Below are 15,566 nucleotides of genomic sequence, written 5' to 3'. Positions count from 1 at the left end.
GTGCATCCTATTTACACCGCATTATCGACGCCCTCGACGCCTATGCGAAGTGTACAGAGCATTTGAGCTTCCTTAATCTTTCCAGATAAAGGCGGGCGCGGCGCTACATATTGCGCTGTACGGGAACTCGTTTCGGCTCTACGTTCAGTCGGTTCAGTTGACCGCGAGACGTCTGTGTATCACAGTTGTTGCTCGCGCCTTTCGCAACCTAACCTGTTGAGCGTCTGTTTGTGCGTCCTCTGAACGACTTTCGTTATTTCAACGATCGACTTCCTTGCAACCGGACTAATTGCGCGAGATCAAAATCAGTCAAGATGAGTTGCGGAATGGGAATGATAAAATACCTACTCTTCATATTTAACTTCATCTTTGCGGTAAGTTGAGGCATTCTTTCGACGAACCTACGTACACACAGCTATGCGTGTATGTGTGTAGTTTACTCGTGGAACTTAAATAGCCGTGTACGACGTAGTATTCGATTCTCACGAAGTAATTGAAGATCATGTTGCTATTTACCACTTATTGGCAAGTTGGCGGTTAAATGAAAGACAGATACGTGTTCTAACACTTTTAATTATCACTGCCCTGCTGCTGCGGCGGCGGCACTGCATAGATTGCCGCCCTGTATGTAGTGTATAGCCCGAGTCCAAGTTTTTACGTTGTATTTGATTTGTACTGCCCAATCAATGCATGCGCTATTTTTAAATATTATCAATAAACCAGCTCTCTTGTTCGATCGTTCAACAACTCGTTCGTTTACGCAATTCCCAGCTGCAGTAAATTACTTCTTATCTTAGCTTTTTTTTCGATCTTATTAACTATGGTTTCAAGTTCATTAATTTTGATACTGCCAATCGAAGTGTAGTAAAACTCCACGATTAACGTATTTCATTTTCAAGTTATTTTAATTTTATGCAATTATGTTTGGCTGGAAAAGAGAATAGCGTAGCGTACATAACTGTTTCTCGCTGCATCACGTCAATCGTATCTCAAACGGAATGTGTCTAATCACAGAATTCATCTAGTCGGTTAATTGGAGATTTCGGTGCCCTGTGAATTAAATTTCACGCATGCGGTGGGGGAGAAGAAGGATATTTCCGAGGAGTGGGTCGAATTTCTGAGTCAGTGTTTTTTTCATACATGCTTGTTTAAACACGCGTCAGCCTCTGTGAGCGACAGAACGAGCGTGAGTCATGCGATAAGAAAAACCGTTGGCGTTAAAAAGCTTCATTATTTTCGCGAATTATCATAGCTAGACAGAGTTTAAGCAATTTTATACATCCAAAACATTTTTGTCGATGTGACATTCCGTATCGGTCAAATTTATTTGTCTTAACACTTTCAACCGCATTACATCTCTAGAATCTAGGTTATGGCGCCTAAAATTTTGTTTAGATTACGTTCCCTTCCTGTGCTTATCGCATCACGTTTCGGTCCCTACGAAGTGTAATAGAAGTCGTCGATTCATATTTCGAAATTCTCCATATAGGAGTTCTTAAATATTCTTTTTCAAACCATTGGATGACACGGATTAATCATAAGGCTGAATAAGCGACCGCGATACACCTGTGCCGTATGTTCTGAATAGCGATAGGAAAAAAAGGGGGATAAATATATATCCTTTTCAGCTATTAGATAATCGATATAGCGATTCTATCTGTGTCAGTGCAGTTCGTTATGCTCGATGTTCAGGGAACTCGGTCGTGTTCGATATTTCGAGTAACACCTGCTCTGCATAAATCTAATTTTTATTCATCGTGGGTGTTGCGCATTTGTACCCTCCCATTGATTATTCTCAAGTCACATTTATCCCAGAACAACCGTGCCATAACAAATCCACTGGCACTTCTGTAGAATCGCAAAAGCAATTTCAATCATCCCACTTGCCTTCTTTCCTTATCAGAATTCCACGACTTCGTGTCACACGATTGCAAAATTTCTTGCTAACCTATTTTCCTCATTTTTGTCTCCCGTGCAGTCTAGTGCCCGCGTGCTCGAGCCAGTTTCCTTAGGAAATAAAATGTGTGACGTGGTCGCGAGCCATTGGCTGCCAGGGAATCCCGAACGATGCGATGATGCGGTGTGAGATGAAACAGGGAGGGACGGGGGGAGACAGAGAAAAAGGGGGACAGAGAGAGAGAGAGAGAGATACTGGTTGCAGGCATTTCGGCTGATGCACACTACTCATCGTGTTTTTAGTGTCCGCTCCACGCTCGCCTCGTCCTCGGCCCGTGCACGTCGCTGCCGATCGTCCTTGTGGCGGTTTAGTTTTAGTTGCGTTTCTCTTCCTTTCGGGTCCGGGCCCCGTGCGATCCAATCGAATTCAAAGCGAATGCGCGACAAGATGAGCTGTGTTTCGGGATGTATCAAATGGTTACTCTTTATTTTCAATCTTCTGTTCGCTGTAAGTAAATGACAGTCGATATTCGTTCGTTTACCGACAGACCTGATCGCTGTGTCGGTATTAGAGCTCTACCTGCTTGACCAATTGAATTCTTTCCAACCGTTGAGGCGTTCTTTGCAAGCTAAGGCCTTGAAAGGAATCGTGGAGGAAATTCATAAGAGATTCTTGGGAATACTTTCTCGAACACGAGTAGTGATGGGGATTCGAAACGCTTCGAAGTTATTCAATTCTGCATAGATTCGAATCGCCTGAAATCCTGGACAGAAGTTTCGAATCATTTCGAATCCCGGGAAAAAGTTTGGAATCGCTTCGAATCCTGGACAGAAGATTCGAATCGCTTCGAATCGTGGACGAAAGTTTCGAATCGCTTCGACTGTTATTCGAAACAAGAATTTCTTGAAAGTCTTGATAGGCCTTGAATAGGAGTGTGCGGCCCGTCTCGAGTCTCGAAGCACGGAAACCCGAGCTTCGGAACGGGTCGGAAAGATTCGGGCGGGATCGGGCGAGGATCTCGATACTCTCGAGTTTCGAGATTCTCTCCAAATTCCGAATGGAAGTTTCGAGAATCGCTTCGACTGTTATTTGAAATAGGCAGTTGTGGGAAAAAAATTTCCCACGTCTAAGAAGACTCTAAGAGTCTTTCTTCGAATGTTGTAAAACTTGCAAGCCTTTTTAAAATAAAAGTATTAATTATTAAGTAAAATTATTTTGTGTGCTGCGTGTAAAATGGAAGGTGGTTGTAAAATAATAACGTAAACTTTTATGACAGAAGTAGTATATTTTCTTATTGTTTATGTAAACACTTAATACTTTTATTTTAACAATAGTGACTCTCTTCGTTAGGAATTGCGTCAATACATGTTTTAAAAGCCTGGACTTATTCTCTGGATCCATCTGCAGGTTCAGGGCCTCTTGCAGCGAAGTTAAGCCGGGAATCCACCGGGAAGCTAAGCTATGTTTGCTAAGCTGTATGCCTTGCTACGTTTTAAAAAAAATTAGCTTCATACATTCTTATGGAACCGTTTCCACCAAAAGCTATGTTAAAACATAGCATCGCCTTGCATAGCTTAGCTTAGCATAGCTTAGCTTCCCAGTGGATTCCCGGCTTAAGTGGAGCTTCTCGTTCTTTTTCTATTTTTGTTTTGTTGTATCATCTTCATGTGCTGTGTCATTGCTGTCTCTACTTTACGTTTTTATGTTGGACTTGTTAGAATGCGAAATGGTTTCGACCGTTAATGTGAAAATAAATAAATAAACAAACAAATAAATAATAACTTTTGCCCGAGATTCGAAGCGATTCGAAACATTGTGGCATAGATTCGAAGCGATTCGATCGGTCTTGAGCGCCTCACTAAACATAAGCATCCGTTGTTAATTTTGAAGGGAAGTAGATGATGGCAGTGAGAAGGGGACGGTACATTTCAATGTCTAGTCTGCGGCATCACTGATAGAATATTTGTCCGGAGCAGTGTGTATGCTTTGCTATTAGCATTTATCTTTCAAATCCAAATGATCCCAACGTTAATCATGACACTGTCGCATTGAAATTACAATCCTCTAGGACGCAGTACAATTCTCACAAAAGTGAAACGCTCCGCGGGTTAAGTTTCATTGTACGGGTGTCCCTGTTGACTGTGAATCATATCGAGTTCCATGCATTATGGCTGACGTCATTAAGAACTGGCGCGTTCTTGGAGCCTCCGAGCTGGATTCTGGTTAAATGGGACTCCTATCGCAGTTTAATCTACTGTTATTAGACATTTTCACTTCCTGTCGACAGTATCGCCATGTCCTTCTGTAATCTTAAACACGTTCGAAAGCCAATTATGGTTTATTTGATAAGTCGATTGCAGTGCAATATTTATTAGATTGTACTGGATGCAAAATCTACGCTCCGGTTACCAGTATTGACAGTAGCTACTAGTACTAATCACATTATTAAAAAAAAGAAAAAACAGAATACAAAGAGTGTTGTATACCAACGTCGTTTAAATTTCTTTTTCTATACACAGTAGTTACTCTTTCAGGTAGCAATAGTAAACATCCCAAATTCTTTCCTCCATGGCTCCATCTGTTCCTTATCACTCATCCTTGCACCTTGATCTCTATGCTTCATCCCTTATCGACCGTTAAACTCAGGACAACCCCCCACTTTCCAGCCTACTGAAACCCGTACCTATATATTACACGCAATTCTCCCTAAAATGAGCACTTCAGTCCGAACAGTCTTGACACCATAATCTAGTTCTGAGTCTATTATAAGTAATCTGTATTCGTCTAACAAGGGGAGGACACCATGCGGTAGACACTGATTTTGATGAGCTTTGGCACGCTAGATCTATGTCGAAAATAAGTAAATAGGTGTCCGAGCGTTTCTGCCAATGGGCCTTAATAATAAAGATATTTACATGTAAATTTCATAGTTGTCGGGGGGTTTTAGTGGGTAAAAATCCCATACTACCCTGGCGTCCGCGGGAGATTCCCTTCTGGAGGCGTCGGGGTGCCTTTTGAAGATGTCTCCACGTTAAAAAAAACTTTATAAATTTTTTTTTATACATTTTTTTTAACTTGAGGAAATCTTCAAAAGATACCCCGACTCCTTCAGAGGGGAATCCCCCGGCGGCGCCAGGGTAGTGGGGGATTTTTACCCATTAAAACCCCACGGCCACTATGAAATTTGTAATAATTTCCATGTAAATATTATTATTCTTATTATTATTATTTCGTCTTTATTACTCGTAAAACAAAGGTATAGTACATAAGGAGAAAGTAAAGGCGAGTAAAGGCGAGGCCGCAGTATAAACTGTTAATAGGCCTAACCATAACATAAAATTAAACATTAATTAGTACTACGTATACTAATATTAAAAATACTTAAAACTAATTCAACAATGAAATATGAGATATGAAATGTGAAATATGAAATGTGAAATATGAAATGTGAAATATGAAATGTGAAATATGAAATGTGAAATATGAAATGTGAAATGTGAAATATGAAATGTGAAATATGAAATGTGAAATATGAAATGTGAAATATGAAATGTGAAATATGAAATGTGAAATATGAAATGTGAAATATGAAATGTGAAATATGAAATGTGAAATATGAAATGTGAAATATGAAATGTGAAATATGAAATGTGAAATATGAAATGTGAAATATGAAATGTGAAATATGAAATGTGAAATATGAAATGTGAAATATGAAATGTGAAATATGAAATGTGAAATATGAAATGTGAAATATGAAATGTGAAATATGAAATGTGAAATATGAAATGTGAAATATGAAATGTGAAATATGAAATATGAAATATGAAATATGAAATATGAAATATGGAATATGGAATATGAAATATGAAATATGAAATATTTCTATTATTAAGGCCCATTGGCAGAAACGCTCGGACACCTATTTACTTATTTCCGACATAGATCCAGCGTGCCAAGGCTCATCAAAATCGGTGTCAACCCCATGGTGTCCTCCCCTTGTAAGTTTCCGTCAATTGTATTGAGTTATTATTATATAAAATGAAAGAAATACTAAGCTACGGAATACAACAAGAGAGCCATTATTTGAAAGAAACGCAAGGTTGTGTGCAACGATGACCACGATGATAAAGTAAAAAATTGCGCTTGTTTCTGACGGATCCTTTTACATAACTCTGTAATTTACAATAGTACCACGGACACCGTTTGCACCGCGCATGAAACTATTTAACGAGGCTGGCATGTTTCCTCGCCTACCTGGAATATTTTGCACATCGATACAGAGTTGCAAGCGAATGAAGCTCCTAAAAAAAATTTAAATAACCTCCCTGTTGCGCAGAACGCGACGAGGTTGTGGCGCAGAAAATTGTCACTTAGGACGAACGTGAAGGGATCAAGGTCAGCGTTTAAGAAAGTTTGAATGAATCGTTGCTGCGTTAACAGTGGGTGGTGTGACGTCGGAGTTTTTGAAAGGGTCCTGCAGCTAGAAACTATTTCTTCTCGAATAACTGGAGCTTTATGGGCGAACAAGTATTCAACGTCGATAATTCCATTCAATCATCAGCCAGTAGCATTGGGGGGATTAAAATGAAAATGACTCATACTCTCTGCGGTGACGTTTTATCCGTTTGATTACAGTGCAGTGCAGAGAACGGATCAGTTCTCTGTATATTTTTCCTTCTCAACTGTTGCTTGCTTTGCTTGGGAATTAGTTGCTGTATTTCACACAATTCATGGAAATTTGAAGCAGATAATGACCGCAATCTATCAGACCACTGGAATAGTTGGGGTAGTCTCTTATCGATTTTCCATTCGCAATGATTTTTGGAACCACTTACAGAATGATATCGATTAACTTGGAACACGTTAAGGCTTCAGCGGAGATACACATCTCCACGACAACAACGCGTATACAGTACACGTGGTTTCATTGCTTCTAAGAATAGAGATAAGAAACTATCGATTCTGTGAAAAGTTGTGTATGTGTCAGACTTGTTACATTCCAATTTACAACATCGTGCAATATGTACTTTCCAGTCTCACTGTATCGCAATAAACTTTCTTTTTCCATTGCTACTGTCAACATCCATCCCCCCGGTCCTGTAACTTTTTTTTTAATATTTTCTCGTTTCGATTTCCACCAAAACTTTCTTAGTGCTATAGCGAAGTCGTAACGGTAAATAATATAAGCGTTAAATGAAACATATTTGATCGGTTTATGCATCGAAATTGTAGATGGAAGCAATAAGCCTCGGCAAAGTCGTCTATAGCGTTCGACTTTCGGTTTTCGTGCGCCTAGGAATGGAAGCCGAGTGAGGGGCACGAACAGCGAGATAGATGTTGTGACCCTCTCGAGGTTCGCGTATTTTTCCCACGTTTTTTAACGTCCTTGTTGCGACGCTGGAAACCTGTTTACTTTAACGCTCGGCAGATTTCTCGAACTTCGCTGACCATGCATATAGCGCTACACGACGAGGAATAGCGAAATGAGTCAAACTGTCTAGGCGCTAAAGTAAACATGCTCCGAGCGTCTGAGAAATGCCGTTGAAAAGAACGTGAGAAAACAAGAAACCGAAACTTAGGGTCGCAAGGATCACAAGTGTCACCTTCATTCTGTTTCCATTGATCGGGTCAGAGTAAGACAGTTCTCAGTCTCCCTGGCTGGCTCTATCGATGCTGGTACTTAATATTTAACTATCAAATTAATTAAGTAGGTAAGTGCAATGCGAAGGGACCTCTGTCCATTTTGCAATTTCTCTCTCAAAATAAAGATGATATGATGGGCGTATACTGGAAGTTGTGATCGATTGCGTATATTGGAAGGAACGTATTCCTGTGAACGATGAGTCATCGCCACATGCGATTTCGGCTGTTAAAACACGCAGATGCAAAGAAAGAAACTTTGCACGTCGCGCGTCCTTTTGTCCATTCAAGGTTTCGAACCTTGGCCAGCTTTCGGTGGCCGGTTTACTTTTCGTAGCTCGGAGCTTACTGAGGGAAGTTCGAAGGCTGACACGGGGAAATAACGGTGTGCGTTGGATAACGTTTTGTTCCTTGAAGATCAGTGAATCGCTAGGAAACGATCGGCTTTGATCAGTGAAGTGGTAGTTCTGCAATGCTAATGACTACTAGTAACGCGTCGATAACTTGCACTGGCGCCAAATGCTATTAATACGAGGAATAATTTTAGCTACAAGCATCCGTTAAGGGGGTATTCTAGTCTGACGGGCGAAAAAAAAAACATTTTTTTTTTTGGATTTTCTACAGGTACATTATATGGGTAATACGTGTGGAAAAGGATGTTTTCCAATTCGTATTATTTGCAGAGCTACAGGGTGCAGAATAGGTAGGTATATGGCGCGCTCACTGAGCGGGACGGCCGACGCATAACAGTTTTGTTCCTGCAAGTGTATTTTGGCAAAGTTTTGGCGGACTGTTCTTTCTGGGGGTGGTGAGGGGGGGGGTGCACTTCTGTGTCTTTTAAAACACAAAAATCAACCGTTTGGTTACAAAGAGACCGTTACTCTCCTAGGTCACCTTTCTGTCTAAATTGTACGCAAAAATTTAAACGCATTTTTCTCGAAATCGTGTTTTTCGAACTGGTGACCATGATATTTCAAGATCGGCTGGACCAACTCAGTCCAAGTTTTGCATATATTATCAGCACACATGTGGCTATCGTCCCTACCAGAATTATGATAAAATATTTTGTTTTTAAACTTTCACAGACCTTTAAAGTTGAAAGATTGTGCGAAAATCGAAACTTAATTTTCAAACCGCCGCCATTTGCTTAATTTTCAATATTTTTTTATCATTCTGGTAGGGACGATAGCCACAGCCATACAGATAAAGAATCTCTTTTCATTTTTTGTTATAGATCGCTAGAACGAGCCCAATCATGGGCACCGTGAAACTATGTTTTTTTCACCATTACTTTAAAGCAGTAAACTGCGTTTGATTTTAATTTTTTTCTATTGACAAAATTTGTAAATATAGTTCAAAAATCAATAAACATGTAGCAATGAACTAAATAATAATAAAATTGATGGGTTCTTTGTAAAAAAAATCTGAAATAACGCGACGAAAACGCCTAGTCAGACCAGAATACCCCCTTAAACGTCCGAATTGATTTATGTGGTTTTAATTGGCTCATCGACGCCAGTGCTAGGCTGCGTTATCTGATACATGCACATAAATGTACAATAAATGGAAAGTACCAAGCAGTGATCTGAAAAGTAACTGTTCGTTCTCTGTTCTGCTTATCAGATTTCGTTCCATAGCTATCAAATTAATCAATTCTTGGGATCGTCGATGTGCTGTCCCTGTGCTTAAACATTTCGGCAATAAGAATTACTTATCAAACTTGCTCACGCTTATCAATTTGCGAGAAAAATTGTACCTACTTTGCTCGCCATTCAGCGTGTAAATGTTTCTTTAGTGAACACATGTAGGTACCTAATGTGTTTTTGTAATATTTTAAGCGATATCGCAAATACTTATTTAAAAATTCCAATATCGCTATTTCGAGTAGGGCTGGGACTATTTGTTGAATTTTTCGGTATTCGAATATTCGAATACTTCAGTTGCTCAATTATTTGGCGAATATAATTCGAATATCTAAGTATTCGCATATTTAAGTATTCGAATATTTAAGTATTCGAATATTTAAGTATTCGAATATTTAAGTATTCGAATAGTATGGTGTGAATTATAAATCAAGTTCTTTAGGTTCATTTGTCAGAGTGAAATCTTGTAAACTAATTTTGATCCGCTTCACACCATACTATTCGAATACTGATGTACAGTATTCGAATAGTATTCGAATAATAACATTCGAATACTCAAATATTCGAAGTTTATTCGTAGCATTCGAATACTTGTAAACTATTCTAATATTAAATTATTCGAATAGACCCAGCTCTAATTTCTACCTCGCTGTTTCACCCACTCAAACGACTACGAATCCACGATTAGAGTTTGCAAAGTATTACCCTAATCAAAGTCTTGAAATAGTATTTGAGTGATTACATAACACCTTTTTTTTAGCGATTTAACTGATATTAGAATCACTAATCAACGTTCCTCGGTGGCCAACATTGTCAAGCTTCGTTCAAATATTTCGGTGCGTATTTGCCACAGAAATTTTATATCGCCCGGTAGATTTTCGGTATTCGAGCGCCAGGTTTAAATGCAGCCATTATTTCCATCGATAGGCGCACGTGATTTCAGCGGAAGTTGGCGTTGAAAACTACGGGAGTAGGATGATGTCATCCAGTTAGCGATGAAATCTTTGCGTGACGGTGTTACATATCGCAGCAGGCGTACGTAACCAACTTTTCACAAGGCATCAGGCGAGCTGGATTCTCACATTTAAACCGTCTATGCATTAACGAAGACAGCCGAAGCAAAGCTGTTTCTAGCGCATCAGAAATTTATTCCGATACGAATAGAAGAAACAGTTGCGAGTGAAAAAGACTTGCATGAAGAAGTAACTTCCTAACTCGTACATATCCTCGGGCGAAACTGGGACGCAGCACTCGCAAGTCGTGGGACTATAGTCAAAGGCGGGCTTGAAATGTTAAACTCACGTTGTCAAGTAGTAAAGCTGAATCGATCAGGATAATTTTGAATGTATACATAGCTCGGAGAAAGTGTGCCTCTGTAACGTGTCAAGGATGCAACGTGCACTGTTACATTTCCATCGACCCATGCAAATATTGATTACTAGAAATATCGACTATCAGCGTAGATGCCGATCCTTAAGTGAAACAGCTTTTAGGAGGACGAATACACAGCCGACTTTCTCGCGGGCGAAGGTGTTCTCTGGCTGCTTGTAGGTCGCCCTCATTCTTCCCTTTATGAAATTACTTGCCCTATTTGCACGGAGCCGTAGTTTCGCGACGGATAAAAGGAATGACGTAGGTTTGTCGAGGTTATTTTGCGAAATGATCAAACGAAGCTTGTCAGTGGCGATGGAAGTTGGCAGCTTTTGAGAATAATAGTTCCATCGATTCACTTTGCGAATGTTTTATCTTGAGAATAGTGTCACTTAAGCACTATCGTCGAATTGTTTACAATATTTCCAAAGGGTAATCTTATCTTGGTGCTCTCGGGATCTCGTAATTACTGGCAGTGATTCCATCGCTGTCGTTTCACGAGTTCTAAGTAGTCTGGCAGTGCAGAAGTATGAATAATGTTTAGTGATTGACACGTGACGATCGCAGATAACAGTACCCAATTTAACCGGAATTTAGCTTTAATAATAAACCTTACGCGTTCGGCTGCGGCTATAAAGAATAATTGTATCTCTATTCTGGACTGCCGGGTTCCGCAAGAAGTATTTCTAATCCCAGTAAAACGGGAAAGGCCAGATGAAACGTGGCCGAAAGTCCGTTCTACGAATTTAGGAAACGGTACGATAACGCGATGATACGGTAACGAAAGTGTTAGATAAGAATGAAAAGTGTACCGCGCTGGAAAGAATCAGGGTAGGAAGAAGCGTTTAAATGATCATTGCTGGTCGCCTGTCTACGCTACTAATTTATTCAATTGCACAAACGGTGATATCAGTTGATACACATTCAAATAACCGCAGCATTAATGACATGCAAGATTATACCACGCGTTTGCCTGTGTTACGCGATAGGCCTCGTCTATCGTATAAAACTTATGAAGTACATAGATATTGCCGGTATTGATCTTGCTTTATCGGTGAATCATTATTGGACTTAACCAGAAAAAGTGTCTTCTCGGAGATAGCTTACCTAGAAATTATATGTTGCGACAACGGCATACGAATAACTTTCATTGCTCAGCAACTTATATTAATTATTTAAAATATAATACTTCATTATTATAGTATAGTATATTAAGTATTACATTATATTATATTATATTTATATTATATTATATTATATTATATTATATTATATTATATTATATTATATTATATTATATTATATTATATTATATTATATTATATTATATTATATTATATTATATTATATTATATTATATTATATTATAATATATTATATTATATATTAATTATTATATTTATTAAGCCGTCTTCGCTCGACGTCCCGGTAATTACACTCTGTCAAAAGTACGTTGAACCACCTGGCTCGCACCTAGGACATGACCCAAATTCACCTACGGGACATTCGCAATCGTGGTGTGTACCGTGTACAGAATGTTCAATGCCAACCGGTTGATATTGTGCAATGTGATGTAATAAGCCGCTGCTAACGATGGAGCAAGTTGTCCTAGTCTTTAATCACAAGCTTATATAATTGTATAGAAACTCGAAGACCCCGGTAATTGAAGGGTGCGTGACTCCTAAAACGTTCGAGAATATTACAATAGCGCTCCACATGAAAGTAAAAAAAAGGTCCTTCATCTCCGATGGTGAACGTCTTTTTTTCTTACGAGACTTCGAAATTTTCTTTATTTCAAGAAACTTACAGGCTTAACTACAGGGATTCAGGCATATACGGGGTGTCATTAATATATTAATATATTTGGGAGTGCGTTCCATCGAGTTCCCCTATCCCGTACCGTTGTCTCGTCAACCGTATACTCACCTTTGAAATTTGTCCTGTTGCAGGTATGTGGCATAGGAATCCTCGCCATCGGTGTCATCATACACCTGCAGTTGTCCAATCTAACGAAGACGGTTGAAATGAATGTTATGTTCCCGTCGATAGTGTTAATCGTTATCGGGAGCATTATCTTCGTGATCTCGTTCTTCGGATGCTGCGGCGCCATCAGAGAGAGTCATTGCATGACTATCACGGTGAGTGGTCGTGCGAATCGCATTATTGAATCGTATCATTGAAACCGACGCTCCAATAATACGGAAACCGTGTCTCCTTTCAGTTCGCGTCGATCCTCCTCTTCATCTTGATAATACAAGTGGCGGTTGCTGTGTACGCGTTCGTCGTCTTCAAGAACACCGACAACCAGATCTCTATCAAATCCACTTACACTAACATATTCAACGAATACCCTAGGAACGCGGAGGAAGCAGAAATTGTTAATATTATTCAAAGCAGCGTAAGTATGCTTCACAGGAATGGTCTCGCGGATCTGAATCCTTCCAGTAGATCTGGCTGCGAGATGTCTCTAGCGATTTTACGCGCGCAAGTATAAATAGGTTGGCTCCGAGTGATTCGCATAATTCGTTACAGTTGAAATGCTGTGGCGTCAACTCTGCAGACGACTTCGCTCCTCATGGCAACTTCACCGGCAAAATCCCCTGGAGTTGTTGCGGCAAAGCGGAAAGGGAGCAGTTTTGCTCGGCGAGTGAAGCGAAGAATGTTCCAGGCTGTGCAGACAAAATCGCAGAAGCCCTTCAAACCGCAGGAACCGTGCTGGGTAGTGTCGCCATTGGTATTGCTGGAATTGAGGTAAGCTTCTTCCTCAGAGCTCGTTATGCGTGCTTTCCAAATGATTATTTATTTGTGGGAAACATTCAGGGGCGGATTTGGGTACTTATAGGCTAAGTAGGCTGCAGCCTAGGGCGGTAAATTTTGGGGAGTGGCAAATTTTGGGGAGTGGCAAATTTTGGGGAGCGGCAAATTTTGGGGAGTGGCAAATTTTGGGGAGCGGGAAATTTCGGGGAGCGGCTAATTTTGTAGAGCCACAAATTTCGGAAAGCGGCAAATTTTGGCGAGCGACAAATTTCGGGGAGCGGCTAATTTGGAGCCACAAATTTCGGGAAGCGGCAAATTTTGGGGAGCGACAAATTTCGGGGAGTGGCAAATTTTGTGGAGCGACATTTCGGGGAATGACAAATTTCGGGGAGCGGAAAATTTCAGGGGGCGGGAAATTTTGGGGAGTGACAAATTTCGGGGAATGGGAAATTTCGGGGAGCGGCTAATTTTGTGGAGCCCACAAATTTCGGGAAGCGACAAATTTCGGAAAGCGGCAAATTTTGGGGAGCGACAAATTTCGGGGAACAGGAAATTTCGGGGAGCGGCTAATTTTGTGGAGCCACAAATTTCGGGAAGCGGCAAATTTTGGGAAGCGAGAAATTTCGGGGAGCGGCAAATTTTGTGGAGCGACATTTCGGGGAATGACAAATTTCGGGAAGTGGAAAATTTTAGGGAGCGGGAAATTTCGGAGAATGGCAAATTTCGGGGAGCGGGAAATTTTGGGGAGCCACAAATTTCGGGAAGCGGCAAATTTTGGGGAGCGGTAAATTTCGGGAAGCGACAAATCTTTAAATCCGCCATTGGAAGCATTGCAACGTATTTGTTAAATTTCGCTTTGAATTATTCCCACGCTAAGATTTCGACGCTTAGCGTGCTCCAAGCTCAAAGATCGTTGGTTAAACCATACTTACATTACTTACTGAAAGCCAATGGGCGCTTATTCACATGCTCTTTATCGGTCGTTTACTACGCATGCGTGTAACTTCGCGCAAACTATAGCCGAAATATAGACTTTTATTATTGTCGTAGCATAGAATCTTTACTGCACGTATACGTGTTTTATTATGTTCCAGCTGGTCGGCATAATCTTCGCACTTTGCTTGGCGAATTCCATCAGGAACACCGAACGTAGGGGTTACAGGGTTTAAGGAGGCTGAACGATCAAAAGTGTATACGTATATACGTTATGTGAAAATTAATATAATTAACAACACTATTCTACCATAAACAAGTCGGTCTTGAGACGCGGTAGAAGTTACAAATTGCAAAACAAATTTAGAGAGAGATCTAATGAACGATAGACGTAAGATGGTAAGCGCGGGAGGACGATGAAGTGCCTTTTCATTTGAATTTCCAGTATAGTCTTTTGTTTCAAATCTTCGATCGTGGTATATATGATATTGAACGCGTAAACATGTTATTTAATGTATTTTTTATTTTGATATATTACCATTGAACTGGATAGATTTTTTGTATTAATGATAGGCGAAACACAACAATAGTACTAGTAGTAGCGATAATAATAGTAATAATAGTAATCGGTGCAAAATATTTCTAGAGGTTCGGCCATTCTTTTCATGTTTCGAAATTAACATGACATTCGTACGTTCACGTATAACAGTACCTAGCATTTCTGCACACAGCGGGCAAAAGATCATTACCAAATTGTCGGGCCGAAGATAGCGAGATCTGAGTTTCAGAATTCGTGATACTTCGAATTAAAAATGTTGTATTCCTAGAGTACTTTAATCGTGCTAAAGGAAAGCTAAAATCACAGCGCGTTCTGAAGCTCCGCGAACGTATGGAAAAATATTTTTTATAAGAATATTTTGATAAGTATTACACATCGCGTACAGATGTTTTGATAAAATACAATTCATGTTGTTTGTACAGCACATATTCACTAAACTTTTCAGAGATTAATTGTCGAATTATATATTCTCTTGTAATAAAATCTGTTTTGTCCAAGTTACCATTGTTATAACGCTGATCTCTCGTGTTTTGTTCTCATCAAGGAGGGAAAAGTGAAATTCAAAACACATACCTACTCTTACGCCTCCACCATGTTCCCAAATTTCATTTTAATAAAAATCAATCGAGTATATTTATCACAGCTATTTACATGCAAACCAGACATAGACGCGAGCAGATTACTTCAATTATTTATCGAGTTACTTTGTCCATCGTAGTGGACAATACGATCGCGTTGACCGCGGGACATTATCATTACTGTT

General features: G+C 39.8%; 1 protein-coding gene across 2 annotated transcripts; it reads left to right on the top strand.

Annotated features, from left to right (window-relative positions):
- Window positions 1-134: 134 nt before the first annotated feature.
- On the top strand, window positions 135-15,304 carry Tspan6 (tetraspanin 6). Of its 2 annotated transcripts, none has more exons than XM_076807523.1 (5): window positions 135-374; window positions 12,504-12,692; window positions 12,776-12,952; window positions 13,087-13,305; window positions 14,406-15,304. In XM_076807523.1, the coding sequence occupies exons 1-5, from the start codon at window positions 315-317 to the stop codon at window positions 14,478-14,480; spliced, it is 720 nt and encodes a 239-aa protein (XP_076663638.1). In that variant the 5' UTR covers window positions 135-314; the 3' UTR covers window positions 14,481-15,304. The 2 variants fall into 2 exon arrangements, with proteins under 2 accessions (XP_076663638.1, XP_076663637.1); XM_076807522.1 differs by lacking the exon at window positions 135-374 and adding an exon at window positions 2,219-2,404.
- Window positions 15,305-15,566: the final 262 nt, after the last annotated feature.

This window comes from Andrena cerasifolii, chromosome 2 (assembly GCF_050908995.1).
Source record: "Andrena cerasifolii isolate SP2316 chromosome 2, iyAndCera1_principal, whole genome shotgun sequence".
In the NCBI taxonomy this organism is placed as follows: Eukaryota; Metazoa; Arthropoda; class Insecta; order Hymenoptera; family Andrenidae; genus Andrena; species Andrena cerasifolii.
Note: the sequence above shows the minus strand (reverse complement) of the source record. Positions and strands in the feature narration are given on the sequence as shown.